Below are 20,378 nucleotides of genomic sequence, written 5' to 3'. Positions count from 1 at the left end.
GAGGGCAGAAGAGACAGCCAGTCCAGTCTGCCCCGAGAGGAAGAGAGAAGAAGAAGAGAACAGTCTCTTTGGAGGTCCAGCCAGGGTTCTATGTTCATGCTCTCTCCAGAAGCTGAGGAAATAGTATGGCTCATGCCTCTGTGAAACAGAGTACAAGTTATCCAAGCACATTATTCTGGATATGCCTTCCCAGATCATTAGGATCAGGCATACAGGGTGACAGCCCCAGGGGCCTGATGAGTTGGAGTGGGGATATGTCCATCTCTATCTCTGCATGCCTATCACACTGAGAAACAGTGTAGTGACAAGGTGAGCCTCATCTCCATATGTTCCCATATGTAAATATTTTCTTAACTCTTTTTTCTTAAAATGGCACTGTCGGTTACGGGCTTGTAAGTAAGCATTTCACGGGTAATATTGTATTCGGCGCATGTGACAAATAAAATTTGATTTGATTTGAAGAGAGAGAGAGTGATTGTCTCGCTCTTTTTTTTTTTTAATGGAATGTGTCCGTTCACATTGCTGTCATAGTCACAGCGGCAGGTAGCCTTGCAGGTTAAGAGCGCTGGGCCGACCACCGAAAGTTTGAGGTGAAAAATCTGTCGTTGTGCCTTTCAGCAAAGCACTTAACCCTAATTGCTCCTGTAAGTCACTCTGGATAAGAGCGTCTGCTAAATGACTACAATTTATTTGAGAGTATGCTTCGCCAAGGGCTAGAGACACTACTGTGCGGCGTGTGCATGTCCCGCCTGGCTCCTTGACTTGGATGTCCTTGGTCTGATGGACCCTATGAAAACATTGACTTTAGCCCTGTCCTTCTCTGACGAGGGAGATGGTCATGTAGTAACTGATCTAATGGTGATTAAAGTCTGCCTGATGCTGATCCACATCTACACGAGGTTATGGCGTGAGATGTGTGTACTTGTCACTGTAGAATTGTCAGTGCCCACATGAAAAACACACTTCAGTTTACTATAGATTACGACAGTACTTACTATAGAATTATGTAGTAAACTGTAGTGTACTGTAGAATACTATACTACACACTAATATCCCTCGATCATGTGTAGTACTTACTATAGAATGTTGTAGAATACTATAGTAAATACTACAGTATACGACAGGGCGCAAAAACACTTCAGTGAATACTACAGTAATGTCCGCAAAAAACTCTATAGTAAATAGTTCAGTATACTACAGTCTGCAAAAACACTACAGTAGTTACTATAGTATACACTTCAATATTTATACTATAGTAAACTGTAAATACTCCTTTAGTCCACAAAAACACTACAGTAATTACTATAGTATATACACAGTATTTTTACGATATTAAACTGTAAATACTACTTTAGTACACAAGAACACTATAGTACTATAGTATTTGTACCATAGTACAATACCATAATAAAATGTGGGTGTGTACAATGCTCAGTGTGAATGTACCTTTTCCTGAGATTAGCTATACGTGTCATGTTTGAATTGTTTCTGTGTAATACAACAACATACATCCTTTCACACCCCCATGCCATTACATTCAGCACATACTGTCTACGAAGCACGTCACTAATAGGGATCCTTTCAAGGATTCCTTCATGGCAATTTATCAATGGAATCAACCACATTGAAGTCAAATCCTGCTATGTGCTTAGTCACAAACAAACAGCAATCAGAGTCGTGTTCAACTTCCTTTTCATCCCCCCAGCCCTCGGCGGCTGAATACCAGACAGACTGAGATGCGAAGGGATCGTTCAGAGGGGAAATGGATGAAATGGAATGCAGAAAAAGAATGCATAATCTGTCACATGCTGTTGATCCTTCCATTGTGCCTATACAACCCTCCACACTGAAATGGTCTTTTGATGAGATACATGGGATGTATTGAACTGACTCACTAAGGCTCTCGTTAATTAAGCGCAATAGAAGTGAATACATTCATTATTGCGTTTTCGCACCTCAAAAGCATGCTAATGAGACTGGGTTCCTCTGCTATACACCGCTGTCAGACTAGCGTGTTATTGCTTACGCTTTCATGACGAGCGGTTTAATGGCGCATGTTACGTCACGAACGTCTGCTGTGTCAATGTGTGTCTCTATGTGTTTGTGTGTCGATATCATGGAAGCAGACTGCAAATTTGAACTTCCCTTTTGGGGAAGCTAAACCTCAGCAACACTCTGAAATGGGTTCTCCTCAGCAGCTCCCCTCTATTACAGGGCCATGACATGATCTACAAGGTTAACTCTGCTCTTATGGTGAAATTCGTCAACATCTGTGATGTTTACGTCACATGACCCAAACCAATGACTCTAACCGTCACGTAACTTATTTACAGCATCGTAAACGAGTGCACGCCAAAGAATTGTGAGAGCATGAAGAATAGAAGAGAACAGACGCATTTTACATGAATGAAAAGTATGTTTCCTGTTAACTTTGACCTTTTTGGACGTGAGTGAGGAGTGAAGCAGGTTAGATGAAGAGAAGAGGGGTGAGATGGGGAGAGAAGTAATCCCTTTTCCAAATGCAGCAGTGCTTTTAAAATCAGGATTAAATACCCCTTTTTTCTCTCCTTAATCCTGTGATCATGTGATGGTATGGTGTTGTGTGTGTGTGTGTGTGTGTGGTGTGTGCTGGGTGTGTACGCGCATGGAGATTGTAATTAAGCAATAATACATTCAAGTCCATATGTTATGACATTTTTATCATGGCTGTGACGTGGTCATAGCCACGAGGCGAAGCCGACAAGTTACCAGCATTAAAAGATTATTATTAAGATTATTATTATTATTTGTATTTTTTACCTGATGCTACATTCACTAACACTGGTTGTCAAGTGCAATTTTAGGTGTTCTCTGGTCTTTAGTTCTATGTCCATTGACTGCCATGTAAAGCTTAACTAAACAAGCGCTGGTGGATCATTCCGGGAACTTTGCAGGTTGCTGGCCAACTACACAGCAAACTAGCTACATTTCATGTTGTTTTACCAGTTCTGATGCTGATTGGTGATTTGGACTGGCTGAGAAAAGCTGCATTCCTCTCTCCTCTGCCGACACATTCATTAATACGGGAGACTGTGGAGATCGAATTACAATATTACAAAAATGTTGCAAATGTCAGAGATAATGTCTAGGCGCTTTTTACAGTGGAGATCAAGTTAATTAATTGCGTGGCTGGGCAGATCTGTAAAAGTAGTAGTACTAGCAGTAGCAGAAGCAGTAGTAGTAGTTTCTGGTTAATTAAATGTAATTAGAACAGTTAAAATAAATGTTTTGTCATACCTGTGGTATACAGTCTGATATACCACAGATGTCAGCCAATCAGCAGTCAGGGCTTGAACCCCCCAGTTAATCATTATGAATGAACCCTCTTAAAAAAAGGACTGAACTTCCTTCACTTCTCTGTGTGCCTACCTCTCTCCATATATTTATCTTTCTCACATGGTCTAGCCAGTGCATTTACTTGTGGTTTTGCCCTACATGGCAAAGTGAAGAGGAGTAGATACCATCTCTGTAAGCTTTCCCCACTAACAGGAGAAAGGGGTTAAGAACAGAGAGATGAGACAGAATAAACCCGACCTGATTCCAAACACTGTGCACGTCTAAAAACACATATACCCAACTGTATCTCAATGCTAACTCACACACGCACACAGAGAGAGATACACACACACAGAGAGATACACACACACACACACACTCACACAGAGAGATACACACACACTCACACAGAGAGAAACACACAGACACACAGAGGTACACACACACACACACACACACACACACACACACACAGAGGTACACACACACACACACACACAGAGGTACACATGCACAAACACACACACACACACAGAGGTACACACGCACAAACACACACACACACACAGAGATACACTCACACACACTTCGGGAGACTTCCAGACTAAACACAGCCGTAAACATATTCCACATTCAGGTCCTGTCCCTCCAGTCCCTCCAGGCAGGCTGATGCCAGGTCACAGATGCTCCGTTGCTGTTGGTTTATCAACCAAATCTCAGCTCTAAAGTCATCCAAAGAAAGGATCAATCATAAATGACTGCATCAGTAAGTTGTGGGAGGAGATGAGGATGATGGGAGGAGAGGATTATTGGAGAGAGGAGGGTGATGGGAGGAGAGGAGGATCATGGGAGAAGATGGGGGTTGTGGGAGCACACCTGTTGTAGAGGAGGATGTCAGGGGTCCAGATCTGGCTGGAGGGGAAACGTAGGTTCTGAACTCCAGGGTAGTTCTCTGGATTCCAACTCAGGTACACATCAGTCCAGTACTGAGGACAGAACACAGAGATACACTTTTGTCACTTCTAGGTTAGACTACTGCAATGCTCTATTTTCCGGCTACCCGGATAAAGCACTAAATAAACTTCAGTTAGTGCTAAATACGGCTGCTAGAATCCTGACTAGAACCAAAAAATTTGATCATATTACTCCAGTGCTAGCCTCTCTACACTGGCTTCCTGTCAAAGCAAGGGCTGATTTCAAGGTTTTACTGCTAACCTACAAAGCATTACATGGGCTTGCCCCTACCTATCTCTCTGATTTGGTCCTGCCGTACATACCTACATGTACGCTACGGTCACAAGACGCAGGCCTCCTAATTGTCCCTAGAATTTCTAAGCAAACAGCTGGAGGCAGGGCTTTCTCCTATAGAGCTCCATTTTTATGGAACGGTCTGCCTACCCATGTCAGAGACGCAAACTCGGTCTCAACCTTTAAGTCTTTACTGAAGACTCATCTCTTCAGTGGGTCATATGATTGAGTGTAGTCTGGCCCAGGAGTGGGAAGGTGAACGGAAAGGCTCTGGAGCAACGAACCGCCCTTGCTGTCTCTGCCTGGCCGGTTCCCCTCTTTCCACTGGGATTCTCTGCCTCTAACCCTATTACAGGGGCTGAGTCACTGGCTTGCTGGGGCTCTCTCGTGCCGTCCCTGGAGGGGGTGCGTCACCTGAGTGGGTTGATTCACTGTTGTGGTCATCCTGTCTGGGTTGGCGCCCCCCCCTTGGCTTGTGCCGTGGCGGAGATCTTTGTGGGCTATACTCAGCCTTGTCTCAGGATGGTAAGTTGGTGGTTGAAGATATCCCTCTAGTGGTGTGGGGGCTGTGCTTTGGCAAAGTGGGTGGGGTTATATCCTTCCTGTTTGGCCCTGTCCGGGGATGTCCTCGGATGGGGCCACAGTGTCTCCTGACCCCTCCTGTCTCAGCCTCCAGTATTTATGCTGCAGTAGTTTATGTGTCGGGGGCTGGGGTCAGTTTGTTATATCTGGAGTACTTCTCCTGTCCTATTCGGTGTCCTGTGTGAATCTAAGTGTGCGTTCTCTAATTCTCTCCTTCTCTCTTTCTTTCTCTCTCTCGGAGGACCTGAGCCCTAGGACCATGCCCCAGGACTACCTGACATGATGACTCCTTGCTGTCCCCAGTCCACCTGGCCATGCTGCTGTTCCAGTTTCAACTGACCTGAGCCCTAGGACCATGCCCCAGGACTACCTGACATGATGACTCCTTGCTGTCCCCAGTCCACCTGGCCATGCTGCTGCTCCAGTTTCAACTTCCACCTGACTGTGCTGCTGCTCCAGTTTCAACTGTTCTGCCTTATTATTATTCGACCATGCTGGTCATTTATGAACATTTGAACATCTTGGCCATGTTCTGTTATAATCTCCACCCGGCACAGCCAGAAGAGGACTGGCCACCCCACATAGCCTGGTTCCTCTCTAGGTTTCTTCCTAGGTTTTGGCCTTTCTAGGGAGTTTTTCCTAGCCACCGTGCTTCTACACCTGCATTGCTTGCTGTTTGGGGTTTTAGGCTGGGTTTCTGTACAGCACTTTGAGATATCAGCTGATGTACGAAGGGCTATATAAATAAATTTGATTTGATTTGAGATACACATCAGAGATAATCACACAGCAAAGAGGTACATCAGTCCAGTACTGAAGACAGAAGACGGAGATACACATCAGAGATAATCACACAGCAGAGAGGCACATCAGTCCAGTACTGAAGACAGAACACAGAGAGAAGGTCAAAATAAAGACAAGAAAGAAGTGTAGAGTTAAGTGATACAATTGAGATTGTCTTCCACCAAGTTCCACCGGGGGGGGTCAGTCTGTCTGTGATAAAAGATCCAGTCTGAGCTTGGGTCTTGGCAGTCTGTCAACTGAAGGGTTGTGACAGCACTCGTCTCTTATGAGTTCACACTAGTTGACAGACATTGAAATGTATTTCCCATGGCCCGCCTGGGAAGCGTTGCATAAACCACACAGCAATGACACTGATTGGCTAGAAAATTGAGGCTGACGTCCTGTCAGGAAGACTTCTATAAAGGAGTAAATGACTCAATAAAAAATCAAATGAATTGATGGGAAATTGGACGGAGATCTGTTTGTAGTGACTGTGGAGAGTGGAGGCGTTGTTCTCCTTCTCCTGGGTCGTGTCGATGGTAGAGACCAGACAAGGTGGACCGCATGCCCCTCTCACAAATCCAACCTCATCAACTCTCCATAAGCATGTATCCTCCAGATTACCAAGGAAACATTGGGATAAGCAATCAAAGCTCTATGTCCAATCCAATATGTTGGATCAAGCTCAGACTGGCTAAGAGAAACTAGCAGTTTTAACTTAACAGAAGCAATATTTCAAGAGACAATACGGACAGGCTATTGTCAACTAATAGGATGTGGTGGTACCAGACAACACCTGCGGCATATCAACTTGAGATGGTGTTACTGCCTTTTTGGTGGGATGGGGGATATGAGAACATCATGAGTCACAGTGTCATTCAGTCCTCAACCATTTCCACTCACCAGCTGTAGCCATGCGTTGGTCATCAGAACCTGGTTCTTCTCGTCCTGACCAAACAGAGAAGAAAAGAACAATTCAATTCAACCGCCACAACAGGAAATCATCACAGTGAATAGACAGAGGTAAGGTTTCGCTGAGTGCCTACTGTAGGTTCAGCATGGGTGCAAAACAACTGGGGTGTGAAACCTCTCTAAAAGCTGCATTTATGTAACCACAGTGTTTTTCTACGCATTGCTTTTTCAGTGGAGGCATGTAGCACATCATTATTAGATGCCTCATTTCAAAATCTCAAACAACAAGCCCCGTGGACCTAAACAACCCAACACACAGCAGAGAGAGAGAGAGAGGAGAGAGAGAGTGAAGGAGAGAGAGAGAGAGAGAGAAGAGAGAGAGAAGAGAGAGAGAGAAGAGAGAAGGAGAGAGAGAGAGAGAGAAGGAGAGAGAGAGAAGGAGAGAGAGAGAGAGAGAAGAGAGAGAGAAGAGAGAGAGAGAAGAGAGAGAGAGAAGGAGAGAGAGAAGGAGAGAGAGAGAAGAGAGAGAGAAGGAGAGAGAGAGAAGAGAGAGAGAAGAGAGAGAGAGAAGGAGAGAGAGAGAAGGAGAGAGAGAGAAGAGAGAGAGAGAAGGAGAGAGAGAGAAGGAGAGAGAGAGAAGGAGAGAGAGAAGAGAGAGAGAAGAGAGAGAGAGAAGGAGAGAGAGAAGAGAGAGAGAAGGAGAGAGAAGGAGAGAGAAGGAGAGAGAGAGAAGGAGAGAGAGAGAGAGAAGGAGAGAGAGAGAAGGAGAGAGAGAACTCGGATTTCATGATCTGAGTAAATAGGGCACTTAGCAAGATGTAAGGTGTCCTTTTGTCTTGTTCTCTGCTCTCTCTACATTATCTCTCTCTCTTTGCAGATCTCAGTTTTTGGTCTGTTTCTGCCTCTCTTCAACTCTATCAGTCATTAACACCCACTTCCATCAATTAGGGCTGAGTTATGTGCCAAATATTTCTACATATCCAGGATTCCATCAAATGACCCAGATGATGAAGACGGAAAAGTTCCATTCTTTTTAAAGTGAATGTAGAGATGCTTCGCAGATCGCTGATCCCGCAGTAATGGTGTCTGACTAGCAAACTGGATCGGGGGGAGATGGGAGTTGGGGGATGTTAGGGTCAAATCTATGAAGGGAAAACATTAACCCTCCAACTCAAGGGTGATCACAGCAGCACACACACACACACACACACACACACACACACACACTCACTTTAGTAATTTAGCAGACACTCTTATCCAGAGCAATTTACAGAAGCAATTAGGGTTAAGTACCTTGCGCAATACACACACACACACACACACACACACACACACACACACACACACACACACACACACACACACACACACACGTTGTCTCTCCAATAGAAAGTTACAAAAAAAGACATGTCATGTCTTCAAAATGTCAAAAGACCTTGGCATTTAAAACAATATTTCCTATCTTAATGTTTTAAGATTGTTATCATTCTCATCCGTTGCCTAACAATGTGTCTCAGCTGGTGTCAGATACCTGTCTAATTGCTGTCCATGAGGAGCCAGGAGCCAATCAAAACTAACTGGCTCCCCTACACGAGCAGCAGAGAGACATCAACAGATTGGAAAGTAATTAGCTAGCATGATGAAGAAAACCATTTACAGGATGTGGTGGGATGTGAAAAAAGGAATTCTCTCTTACTCACACAAACAAACACAAACACCCCATGCCATCAAATCCAGCATTATCTTAAAGAGACTTTCCAGGAAGATTTGCATACTTTATAGCCCGTCGTTTTGAAAGTAGTGCTCAAGAGCCAAAACGGGTCCCCCGAAAATTGTGTACTACATCATATATGGCCAGATATCTGCAGTATGTCATTGCCCTCTCTCTCTCCCTGCTGTGTCACCTAGCCATTAGGTACAGCCTGAAACCTCAATGGATAATGCTGGGCAGGCCTGGGACAGCCTTCTTTCACTGTGAAACCATCAATGTGCGTCTTGCTAGCTGTCACTCAAATGATGAGGGGCTGAAGATCATTAGCTAACATTTTAATTGCATTAGTGAGGTCGGGCACTGATGTTGGGCAATTAGGCCCGCATTCGGCATTTCAATTCATCCCAAAGGTGTTCGATGGTGTTGACGTCAGGGCTCTGTGCAGGCCAGTCAAATTCTTTCACAACAATCTCAACAAACCATTTCTGTATGGACCTCACTTTGTGCACGGGAGCATTGTCATGCTGAACCAGGAAAGGGCCTTCCTCAAACTGTTGCCAAAAAGTTGGAAGCACAGAATCATCTAGAATGTCATTGTATGCTGTAGTGTTAAGATTTCCCTACACTAGAACTCAGGGGCCATAACCATGAAAAACAGCACCATTATTCCTCCTCCACCAAAATGTACAGTTGCCACTATGCATTCAGGTAGGAGGCATCCGCCAAACCCAGATTCGGACAGCCAGATGGTGAAGCGTGATTCATCACTCCAGAGAACGGGTTTCCACTGCTCCAGAGTCCAATGCCGGTGAGCTTTACATCACTCCAGAGAACGCGTTTCCACTGCTCCAGAGTCCAATGCCGGTGAGCTTTACATCACTCCAGCCGACGCTTGGCATTGTGCATGGTGATCTTAGGCTTGTGAGCGGCTGTTCGGCCATGGAAACCCATTTCATAAATCTCCCAATAAACAGTTCTTGTGCTGAGGTTGCTTCCAGAGGCATTCTGAAACTCGGTAGTGAGTCGGCACTCAACGATCCCGTACTGTGAGCTTGTGTGGCCTACCACTTTGCGGCTGAGCCTTTGTTGCTCCTAGACGTTTCCACTACACAATAACAGCACTTAGAGTTGGAGTAGCTCTAGCAGGGCAGAAATTGACGAACTGACTTGTTGGAAAGGTGGCATCTTATGACCGTGCCACGTTGAAAGTCACTGAACTCTTTAGTAAGGACATTCTACTACCAATGGTTGGCTATGGAGATTGCATGGCTATGTGCTCGATTTTATACACCTGTCAGCAATGGGTGTGGCTGAAATAGCAGAATCTACTCATTTGAAGGGGTGTCCACATACTTTTGTATATATAGTGTATGTTCAATTGGGTGCATCAACAAAACACCAATGGAATTTCTACTGGAATTTCACTGGCCTACCTACACACAATACCCCATAATGTCAAAGTGGAATTGTGTTTTAGAAATATTTACTAATTAATTCAAACTTAAAAGCTGAAATTTCTTGAGTCAATAAGTGTTCAAACCTTTTGTTATGGCAAGACTATATAAGTTTCAGGAGTACAAATTTGCTTTACAAGTCACATAATAAGTTGAATGACTATCTAATTTATGTACCCCACCTAAGTCGAGCAGAGAATTTCAAACACAGATTCAACCACAAAGACCCGGGAGGTATTACAATGCCTTGCAAATAAGTGCACCTACTGGTAGATGGGTAAAAATATAATTAAAAAACAGACATTTAAAATCCCTTTGAGCATGGTGAAGTTATTAATTACACTTTGGATGGTGTATATATTACACCTAGTCACTACAAAGATACAGTCGTCCTTCCTAACTCAGTTGCCCGAGAGGAAGGAAACCACTCAGGGATTTCAGCATCAGGCCAATGACTTTAAAACAGTTACAGAGTTTAATGGCTGTGAAAGGAGAAAACTGAGGATGGATCAACAACATTGTAGTTACTCCACAATACTAACCTAATTGACAGAGTGAAAAAAGGAACCCTGTACAGAATACAAATATTCCAAAAGATGCATCCTGGTTGCAACAAGGCAGTAAAGTAAATTCAAAAAAAAAATATTGTCCTGAATACAAAGTGTCATGTTTGGGACAAATCCAATACAAGACATTACTGACAAACACTCTTCATATTTTCAAAAATAGTGGTGGCTGCATCATGTTATGGGTATGTTTTTAATCATTAAAGGACTGGGGAGGTTTTCAAGATAAAAAAAATGTAATGGAGCTAAGCACAGGCAAAATCCTAGAGGAAAACCTGGTTGTCTGCTTTCCATCAGACACTGGGAGACTGATTCACTTTTTTAGCAAAACAATAACAAATAACAAAAGGCCAAAGTTACACTGGAGTCACTTACCAAGATGACAGTGAATTTTCCTGAGTGGCCAAGTTACTGTTTTAACTTAAATCTACTTGAAAATCTATGGAAAGACCTGAAAATGGTTGTCTAGCAATGATCAACAACACATTTGACAGAGTTGAAGAATATAGAAAATAATAATGGGCAAACATTACACAATCCAGGCATGGAAAGCTCTTAGAGACGTACCCAGAAAGACTCAAAGCTGTAATTGTTGCCAAAGGTGCTTCTACGAAGATTTGTCTCAGGGGTGTGAATAATTACAGAATTAATCAATAAATCTATCTATAATTGGACACACCTACTCATTCAAGGATTTTTATTTACTTTTACAATGTTCTACCTTGTAGAGTAATAGTGTAGACATCAAAACTATGAAATAACACATATGGAATCATGTAGTAACCCAAAAAGTGTGAAACAAATCAAAATATATTTTAAATTAAATTAAAAATTAAATATATATTTTATTTTAAATTCTTCAAAGTAGCCATCCTTTGCCTTGATGACAGCTTTGCACATTCTTGGCATTCTCTCAACCAGCTTCATGAAGAATGCTTTTCCAACAGTCTTGACGGAGATCCCACATATGCTGAGCACTTGTTGGCTGTTTTTCCTTCACTCCACAGTCCAAATCATCCCAAACCATTTCAGTTGGGTTGAGGTCGGGTGATTGTGGAGGCCAGATCATCTGATGCAGCACTCCATCACTCTCCTTGGTCAAATAGCCCTTACACAGCCTGGAGGTGTGTTTGGGGTCATTGTCCTGTTGAAAAACAAATGATAGTCCCACTAAGCGCAAACTAGATGGGATGGCGTATCGCTGCAGAATGCTGTTATAGTCATGCTGGTTAAGTGTGCCTTGAATTCTAAATAAATCACAGACAGTGTAACCAGCAAAGCACCCTCACACCTCCTCCTCCATGCTTCACGGTGGCAACCACACGTGTAGATCATCCGTTCACCTACTCTGCGTCTCACAAAAACACAGCGGTTGGAACCAAAAATCTCAAATTTGGACTCATCAGACCAAAGGACAGATTTTCACCGGTCTAACGTCCATTACTCGTGTTTCTTGGTCCAAGCAAATCTCTTCTTCTTATTGGTGTCCTTTTAAGTAGTGGTTTCTTTGCAGCAAACCGACAACGAAGGCCTGTTTCACACAGTCTCCTCTGAACAGTTGATGTTGAGATGTGTCTTGAACTCTGTGAAGCATTTATTTGGGCTACAATCTGAGGTGCAGTTAACTCGAATGAACTGATCCTCTGCAGCGGAGGTAATTCTGGGTCTTCCATTCCTGTGGAGTTCCTTACGAGAGCCAGTTTCATCATAGCGCTTGATGATTTTATGCAACTGCACTTGAAGAAACTTTCAAAGTTCTTGACATGTTCCGTATTGACTGACCTTCATGTCTTCAAGTAACGATTTGGCTGTCATTTCTATTTGCTTATTTGAGCTGTTCTTGTCGTAATATGGGCTTTATCTTTTACCAAATCGTGTGTATACCAACCCTAACTTGTCACAACACAACTGATTGGCTCAAACGCATTAAGAAGCAAATAAATTCCACAAATTAACTTTAAACATGGCACACCTGTTAATTGAAATGCATTCCAGGTGACTACCTCATGAAGCTGGTTGAGAGAATGCCAAGAGTGTCCAGAGCTGTCATCAAGGCAAAGGGTGGCAACTTTGAAGAACACTTTTTTGGTTACTACATGATTCCATATGTGTTATTTCATAGTTTTGAGGTCTTCACTATTATTCTATAATGTAGAAAAAAGTACAAATAAAGAAAAACCCTGGAATAAGTAGGTGTGTCCAAACTTTTGACTGGTACTGTATGTAAATGAGATATTTCTGTATTTCATTTTCAATGAATTAGCAAAAAAATTCTAAAAAAACATGTTTTTCACTTGGTCATTATGGGGTATTGTGTGTAGAAGGTTGAGAAAAAAGCATTTATTTAATCCATTCTCAATTTAGGCTGTAACACAACAAAATGTGAAATAAGTCAAGGGTTAAGAACGCTGAAAGCTCTAGTTCCAGGCACTTACAGAATCTATGCGCATTGAAGCTGTTCTGGCGGGTCATGGTGGCCCAGCACCCTAATGAGACACTTAATGTTGGTGTTTCCTTTATTTTGGCTGTTACCTGTATGTGCGCTTCCTTCAGTGCGTGTGCGTGTGGAGCGCCAGTCAGTCAATGTTGTTTACATAAAGGTGATAAATACATTAACAACTCTAAAGCTATCAGTGCTTCCCTGAGGATCAATGTGTTGGGAAACACTAACATACAGTATCCTGGCTAATATCCACCGTGCTATGCTAACAGCAAACAGGCTCTGAGACCATTTGGACTACGCTAGGCTAATAATGAATCTGCTATGTTAATACGAGCTGTGCTGGCTTACAATAGCTACTGAAGCCTGGCGTGTTTGCATTCGGATGCCCTGACCAATGACCAGTGTGTCAGAAAGGCTAAATTGACTATGCTAATCAGCTACTGGAATACCAAATGAGTTTATTACTGTTGATCTAGAGACATTACTGCCAGTGATTACCATTACCACACGTAATCAAGCAGTAATGTTATTGCCTGTAACTGTGATTCATTGAACCATGTGTAGAGCTGTGCTGTAGCTATGAAGGTTACATATGACATATGGAACACAGGGAGAGATTTCATGCTTAAAGCAGCTCTTCCTCAGAAATAATCAAGTGTCACATTCTCACCTACTCAATTTAGAAATCTGAGGAGAGACAAAGGTAGGTTGTTTTTTTGTGCATAACTCAGGTCAACATTGGGCCACATTAAGTGTTTAAGGTAACTGGAAAATAAACTAAAAGACGGCTCTGCATGATAAACCCAGCCAGGTCACCTGTGATACAAGTCAGTATTCGACGTCCATCCATGTCTGAGTATGTCGGGAGATGACGTGGAAACCAGCCACTAGGGGCAGCAGTGAGCACTGGTACCTTCAAGTAGTTTTCGGTTTTGCCGGGTGTTGTGGACGGGGATGGTGGATGGTTGTAAGCATCTGCCTCTGATTCCAAAGGGCCAAATGTTGCCTGTTTGAATCCAGCGATAGAAGATTGTTTTTGATATTTTTGTTTTAAGCCTATCCCAAACGTTAACATTTACCTTAACCATTGTGAGTTCATGCCTAACCTTAAAAATGTGGAGTTAATGCCCGAAAGGTTAACCTTAAACACTTCAAAATGTTACGTTTGAGAAACATTGATAAACGTCTAATTCTGATTTGAGACTGTGAGAGCTGGGATTAACCACACACCCACACACATTATTACAGTGTATGGTGAAGCTTCCTGGCAGCTGGTCAACAGTAACACGTGTTACAATGTTTCAAATGTTTGTTTCAAATGTTTTAAAAAATTGCACTGCATACTTTTCCTGCTCTTTTAGCGGATTAAGCGTGGCTTTGATAGCGATGGATTGTACAAACGTTCTGGAAAACTCATCACATTTTCTACGGATTTACAAAAGACATGCACCTCCTCTGGCACTGCATATCCGAGACAAACTTTAGTGCTTCGGGAACAGCTGGTAAGGGCAGAAGGAGGAAAATACTAACAATAGAAGTTATTAACAGACCTAATATACATGGAAAACACAATCTCTCACGTCAATGCAGAGCTCTAGCTGAATTATGGGATGTCGCAAAATACGTCCCAGCATGCTCCAGAGACTCCGATTGTGCTAGTTTGTAATTCAAGATCATTGGTAAACAAAGTGGATGAATTTGAACTGCTCCTTCAATCAGCAAATGGAGTTACTGGATGGGTCACTGAAACATGGGCCCGCGAAAATATCCCAGATGAATCTCTTTTCGTACAAGACTATCAGCTGTTCAGAAACGACTGGTCCAGAGAGGGGATGAGAGGAGCTATGGACGTAAATCACAGTATTCAGGAAAATAGAAGAACTGACCTAGAGAAAGAGGAGTTTATTTTCAATTTAACCAGGCACGTCAGTTAAGAACAAATTCTTATTTACAATGATGGCCTACCGGGGAACAGTGGGCTGACTGCCTTGTTCAGGGGCAGAACGACAGATTTTTTACCTTGTCAGCTCGGAGATTCGATCCAGCAAACTTTCGGTTACTGGCCCAACCCTCTAACCACTAGGCTACCTGCCGCCCCTGCCGTATATGTGGCTTCAGCTTTGTCCTACACCACTCGGCAGCTCAGTTTCAACTCTGGTAGTGGAAGTACTCTACCATTCACTATGGGCAAATGAGAAAACACTTCAGCATAACACTGTGGATTATCTCATAAATACTATCCATGTCCTCAGGATGTCCATGCTGTGTAGACTTGAATCACCTGCCCATCAAGATGCTGACAAACTCCCATCCAGACATGAAACAAGTGGAAATGATCAGAGAGGACTCCATCTTAGATTGGATCATTATAAATCTGAAGAATCACTACAACACCCCCACTGTACTTGCTCATCTCTCGGATCCAGTGATCACAAATGTCTGCTGTTCTCCCCAAACACAACATCGGGAGGGAGATGTGAGGTGCAGTGGGGGAAAAGGACGCCTGGTAACCCAGAACAGAAAGGAGGCCTTGGCACGATGCATGGCAAGCACTGATTGGTCTGCCATATATGAGGTGGAGAGCATCGATGCAAAGGTGGAGAATAGGGGGCCGATTTCTAGTTTTCATAACAATCGGTAATCGGCATTTTTGGATCCCGATTATGGCCGATTACATGAGGAACCCACGAGAAAAGGCTGACCACCTGTTACGCGAGTGTAGCAAGGAGCCAAGGTATGTTGCTAGCTAGCATTAACCTTATCTTCTAAAAAAGCAGTCAATCTTCACATAATCATTAGTTAACTACACATGGTTGATGATATTACTAGGTTAACTAGCTTGTCCTGCATTGGGTATAATCAATGCAGTGCCTGATAATTTATCATCAAATCACAGCCAACTTTGCCAAACGGGGGATGATTTAACAAAAGCGCATTCGCAAAAAAAGCACAATCATTGCACGAATGTACCTAACCATGAACATTAATGCCTTTCTTAAAATCAATACACAGAAGTATATTTTTTTTAAACCTGTATATTTAGTTAAGAAATTAATGTTAGCAGGCAATATTAACTAGGGAAAATGTGTCACTTCTCTTGCGTTCATTGCATGCAGAATCAGGGTATATGCAACTGTTTGGGCTGCCTGGCTCATTGCGAACTAATATGCCAGAATTTTACATAATTATGACATAACATTGAAGGTTGTGCAATGTAACAGCAATATTTAGACTTAGGGTTGCCACCCGTTCGATAAAATCCGGAACGGTTCCGTATTTCACAAAAATAAAAAATGTTTTGTTTTCGAAATGATAGTTTCCGGATTTTACCATATTAATGACCAATAATGACCAGTATTTCTGTGTTTATGATTTGATAGAGCAGTCTGACTGAGCGGTGGTAGGGGCAGCAGGCTCGTAAGCTCGTAAGCACTCAGTCAAACTTTACTGCGTTTGCCAGCAGCTCTAAGCAATGCTTGCTTCACAGCGCTGTTTATGACTTCAAGCCTATCAACTCCTGAGATTAGGCTGGCAATACTAAAGTGCCTATTAGAACATCCAATAGTCAAAGGTATATGAAATAAAAATGGTATAGAGTGAAAAAGTCAACGCGTCATAATTCCTATAATAACTAACTACAACCTAAAACTTCTTAACTGGGAATATTGAAGAAGTGGGAATATTGAACCACCAGCTTTCATATGTTCTCATGTTCTGAGCAAGGAACTTCAACATTAGCTTTTTTACATGGCACATACTGCACTTTTACTTTCTTCTCCAACACTGTTTTTGCATTATTTAAACCAAATGGAGCATGTTTCATTATTTATTTGAGACCAAATAGATATTTATGTATTATATTACGTTAAAATAAGTGTTCATTGTTCATTCAGTATTGTTGTAATTGTCATTATATATATATATATATATATATATGTATTTATAAAATCGGGCAGTATCGGTATTGGAGTTGAAAAATCAGAATCGGTCAACCTCTAGTGAAGACATTCAATTTATGCATTCAAACTGCACTTGATGTATGCATGCCAACAACAACACTGGACAAGCCCTAGATGACTGACCAAATAAAGGCTGCCATCAGGAAAAGACAGAAGATTTTCAACAGACGGGGAAATGGAAAAAACAATGAAATGGAGAAAATACAGAAACAAAGCGCAAATGCTTATCAAGGAAGCAAAGATAAACTACCACAAAACTGAAATTCTAAAGCCATGACATCATTTTCTGGAATTTTCCGAGCTGTTTAAACGCACAGTCAACTTAGTGTATGTAAACTTCTGACCCATTGGAATTGTGATACATTGAATTATAATTGAAATAATCTGTGAAATAATTTTCTGAAAAATTACTTGTGTCATGCAAAGTAAATGTCCTAACCGACTTGCCAAAACTATAGTTTGTTAACAAGAAATTTGCAGAGTGGTTGAAAAACAAGTTTTAATGACTCCAACCTAAGTGTATGTAAACTTCCGACTTCAACTGCATGTCCAAAGATCACGCAAAGCTCCTGCAATGTCTGTCTGACATTGAACTGTGTCCAAATTACTAGCCTGGCTCCACAGATACCCCACCGGAAGAAGGAAGAGGGTGATGGCAAATGGCACATTTAGCCCTGGGTCAAAGGTCACCTCTAGTGCCACAAGAGGACACTTCCATAGGCTTGGAGGCAAAGCAGCTGGAAGAATGGGCCACACCCAACAACATATATTTTTCTAGAGACCATCCACAACCTGCACCACTAATCCTAGGAGGACAGGAAGTACCAGTGGTAACAACAACTAAGTATCATCTAGACTCGAACCGCAGTGGTGACACGTGTGGTGCAGTCAGTGAGGAAGGCCTCAAAACACCTGCACTTTGACTGTTCTTGCCTGAAATGGCCTACCCACTGATGATCTGGTCAAAGTATACACTACACTGGTCAGGCCTTGTCTGGAATATGGTGGAGGGCCTTGAGGATCATCTCCAGAGTTGCAGCAGTCCAACCACAGCTCCCGTCACTGCAGAGCAGGCGAGAGCAGGCTGCAGTGCACCTGGTGAAGGACATGCACACTCTTGACCACTGAATGACCTGCTCCCTCCAAAAAGAGGTAACTGCACCACCAGGCTCCTGAGAAACAGCCACAAACTGTCCTGTATAACTGCCCGTACGAACCGCCTGCGAAACTCCACTCTACCCACTGCTATCAGACTGTCTAATAACTTAAATGGTTCCCCCAAATATTATATTTTTAACAGTCACACTTTAATATTTCAATTTCCATCATGAAAATTGTAATGTTTCAAGTGTTCTGTATTCTGTTTTTCACGTATTATGTATGTATTTTAAAATTAGTGTTTTGCAGTTATTAGTAATGTAAATTCTGCATTTCTTCAGTTTTATCTATGAGCAAGAATAAATGAACTCTGACACACACACACACACACACACGCCCAGTGGAGCAGTGGCAGCTGTGCTCGTACCGTTAGCCCATCAGGGTTAAATCATGCGTTGAGCGTTTCACAGACAGGACCCAAGGGCCCCCCTCACCACCTGAGTCTCACTGCCCTGCCCTGAGTCAGGACCACTAGACTTGACCTCATCTAGACTAGACCAACAGACTGGACCAGACCTAGATTAGACCTGACCACAGGACTGGACCACACCAACAAAAAAAACACACCAGGGGACTAAACCAGACCGTTCACCAACAATAACCAAAACATCTGGACCGCTATAAACCACTAAACAATGGGTTCCTCTCCATCTGTGTCTAGCAGAACTAGCCTGACCTAGATCACAACGTAGCAGTTTTAAGACAAGGCTGAAAAAGACTGTGTGTGAATCAAATCAAATGTCATTTGTCACATGCTTCGTAAACAACAGGTGTAGACTAACAGTGAAATGCTTACTTACGGGCCCTTCCCAACAAGGCAGAGAGACAGAAAATAGAGAAATAATAGAAAAGTTAAAACACGTAATAATAAAAGTAATAATAAATACACAATGAGTAACAATAACTTGGCTATATACACAGGGTACCCGTACCGAGTCGATGTGCAGAGGTACATACAGTGGGGCAAAAAAGTATTTAGTCAGCCACCAATTGTGCAAGTTCTCCCACTTAAAAAGATGAGAGGCCTGTAATTGTCATCATAGGTACACTTCAACTATGACAGACAAAATAAGGAAACTAAATCCAGAAAATCACATTGTAGGATTTTTTATGAATTTATTTGCAAATTATGGTGGAAAATAAGTATTTGGTCAATAACAAACAAGCAAGATTTCTGGCTCTCACAGACCTGTAACTTCTTCTTTAAGAGGCTCCTCTGTCCTCCACTCGTTACCTATATTAATGGCACCTGTTTGAACTTGTTATCAGTATAAAAGACACCTGTCCACAACCTCAAACAGTCACACTCCAAACTCCACTATGGCCAAGACCAAAGAGCTGTCAAAGGACACCAGAAACAAAATTGTAGACCTGCACCAGGCTGGGAAGACTGAATCTGCAATAGGTAAGCAGCTTGGTTTGAAGAAATCAACTGTGGGAGCAATTATTAGGAAATGGAAGACATACAAGACCACTGATAATCTCCCTTGATCTGGGGCTCCACGCAAGATCTCCCCTCGTGGGGTCAAAATGATCACAAGAACGGTGAGCAAAAATCTCAGAACCACACGGGGCGACCTAGTGAATGACCTGCAGAGAGCTGGGACCAAAGTAACAAAGCCTACCATCAGTAACACACTACGCCGCCAGGCACTCGAATCCTGCAGTGCCAGTCGTGTCCCCCTGCTTAAGCCAGTACATGTCCGTCTGAAGTTTGCTAAAGAGCATTTCGATGATCCAGAAGAAGATTGGGATAATGTCATATGGTCAGATGAAACCAAAATATAACTTTTTATAACTGCACTGTTCATGAGACTACTGGGTTTCCGCCCTTCTTCCTGATGTTTGGACGCACCCCTAGGTTGCCGGTAGATGCTATGTTTGAAAGTGTGCTGTTGGATGGGGACACAGTAGATGTGGATAAGTATGTCCAGTCTCTGTGTGAGGATCTGAGAGAGGCTATGACAAAGGCCCAGCAGCATGCCAGTAAGCAACAAAAGAGACAAGCCGAGGTCTACAACAGACGGTCTAAGGGTCACTCGGTGCAGAAGGGAGACAGAGTTCTACTTGCTAACAAGAGGGACAGGGGCAAGAAGAAACTGGCTGATCACTGGGAGAGTGTGGTGTACATAGTGGTTGCGAAGAACAGCTCACTGAACACATATTGTATCTAACACCTTACTACATGGATCTCTATCGAGTGGTGACGTGATCTCTGAGATGTCTGCAGAGTCCAGCCAAATGGAT

The 20,378-nt window shown here is 42.7% G+C and overlaps 1 protein-coding gene across 2 annotated transcripts in view; it reads right to left on the bottom strand.

Annotated features, from left to right (window-relative positions):
* Positions 1-20,378, bottom strand: part of LOC112256242 (neuronal acetylcholine receptor subunit alpha-7-like) — a 70,434-nt gene that overhangs the window by 14,283 nt on the left and 35,773 nt on the right. For both annotated transcript variants that reach the window (XM_042325692.1, XM_042325691.1), the window contains exons 4-5: positions 6,832-6,876; positions 4,192-4,301 (exon numbers count right to left, since the gene is read on the bottom strand). In XM_042325692.1, coding sequence (XP_042181626.1) covers positions 4,192-4,301; positions 6,832-6,876 — 155 coding nt within the window. The remainder of the gene's footprint in view (positions 1-4,191; positions 4,302-6,831; positions 6,877-20,378) is intronic.

This window comes from Oncorhynchus tshawytscha, linkage group LG08 (genome assembly GCF_018296145.1).
Source record: "Oncorhynchus tshawytscha isolate Ot180627B linkage group LG08, Otsh_v2.0, whole genome shotgun sequence".
Classification (NCBI taxonomy): Eukaryota; Metazoa; Chordata; class Actinopteri; order Salmoniformes; family Salmonidae; genus Oncorhynchus; species Oncorhynchus tshawytscha.
The sequence above is the reverse complement of the archived record's forward strand: the minus strand, read 5'-3'. Positions and strand labels throughout refer to the sequence as shown.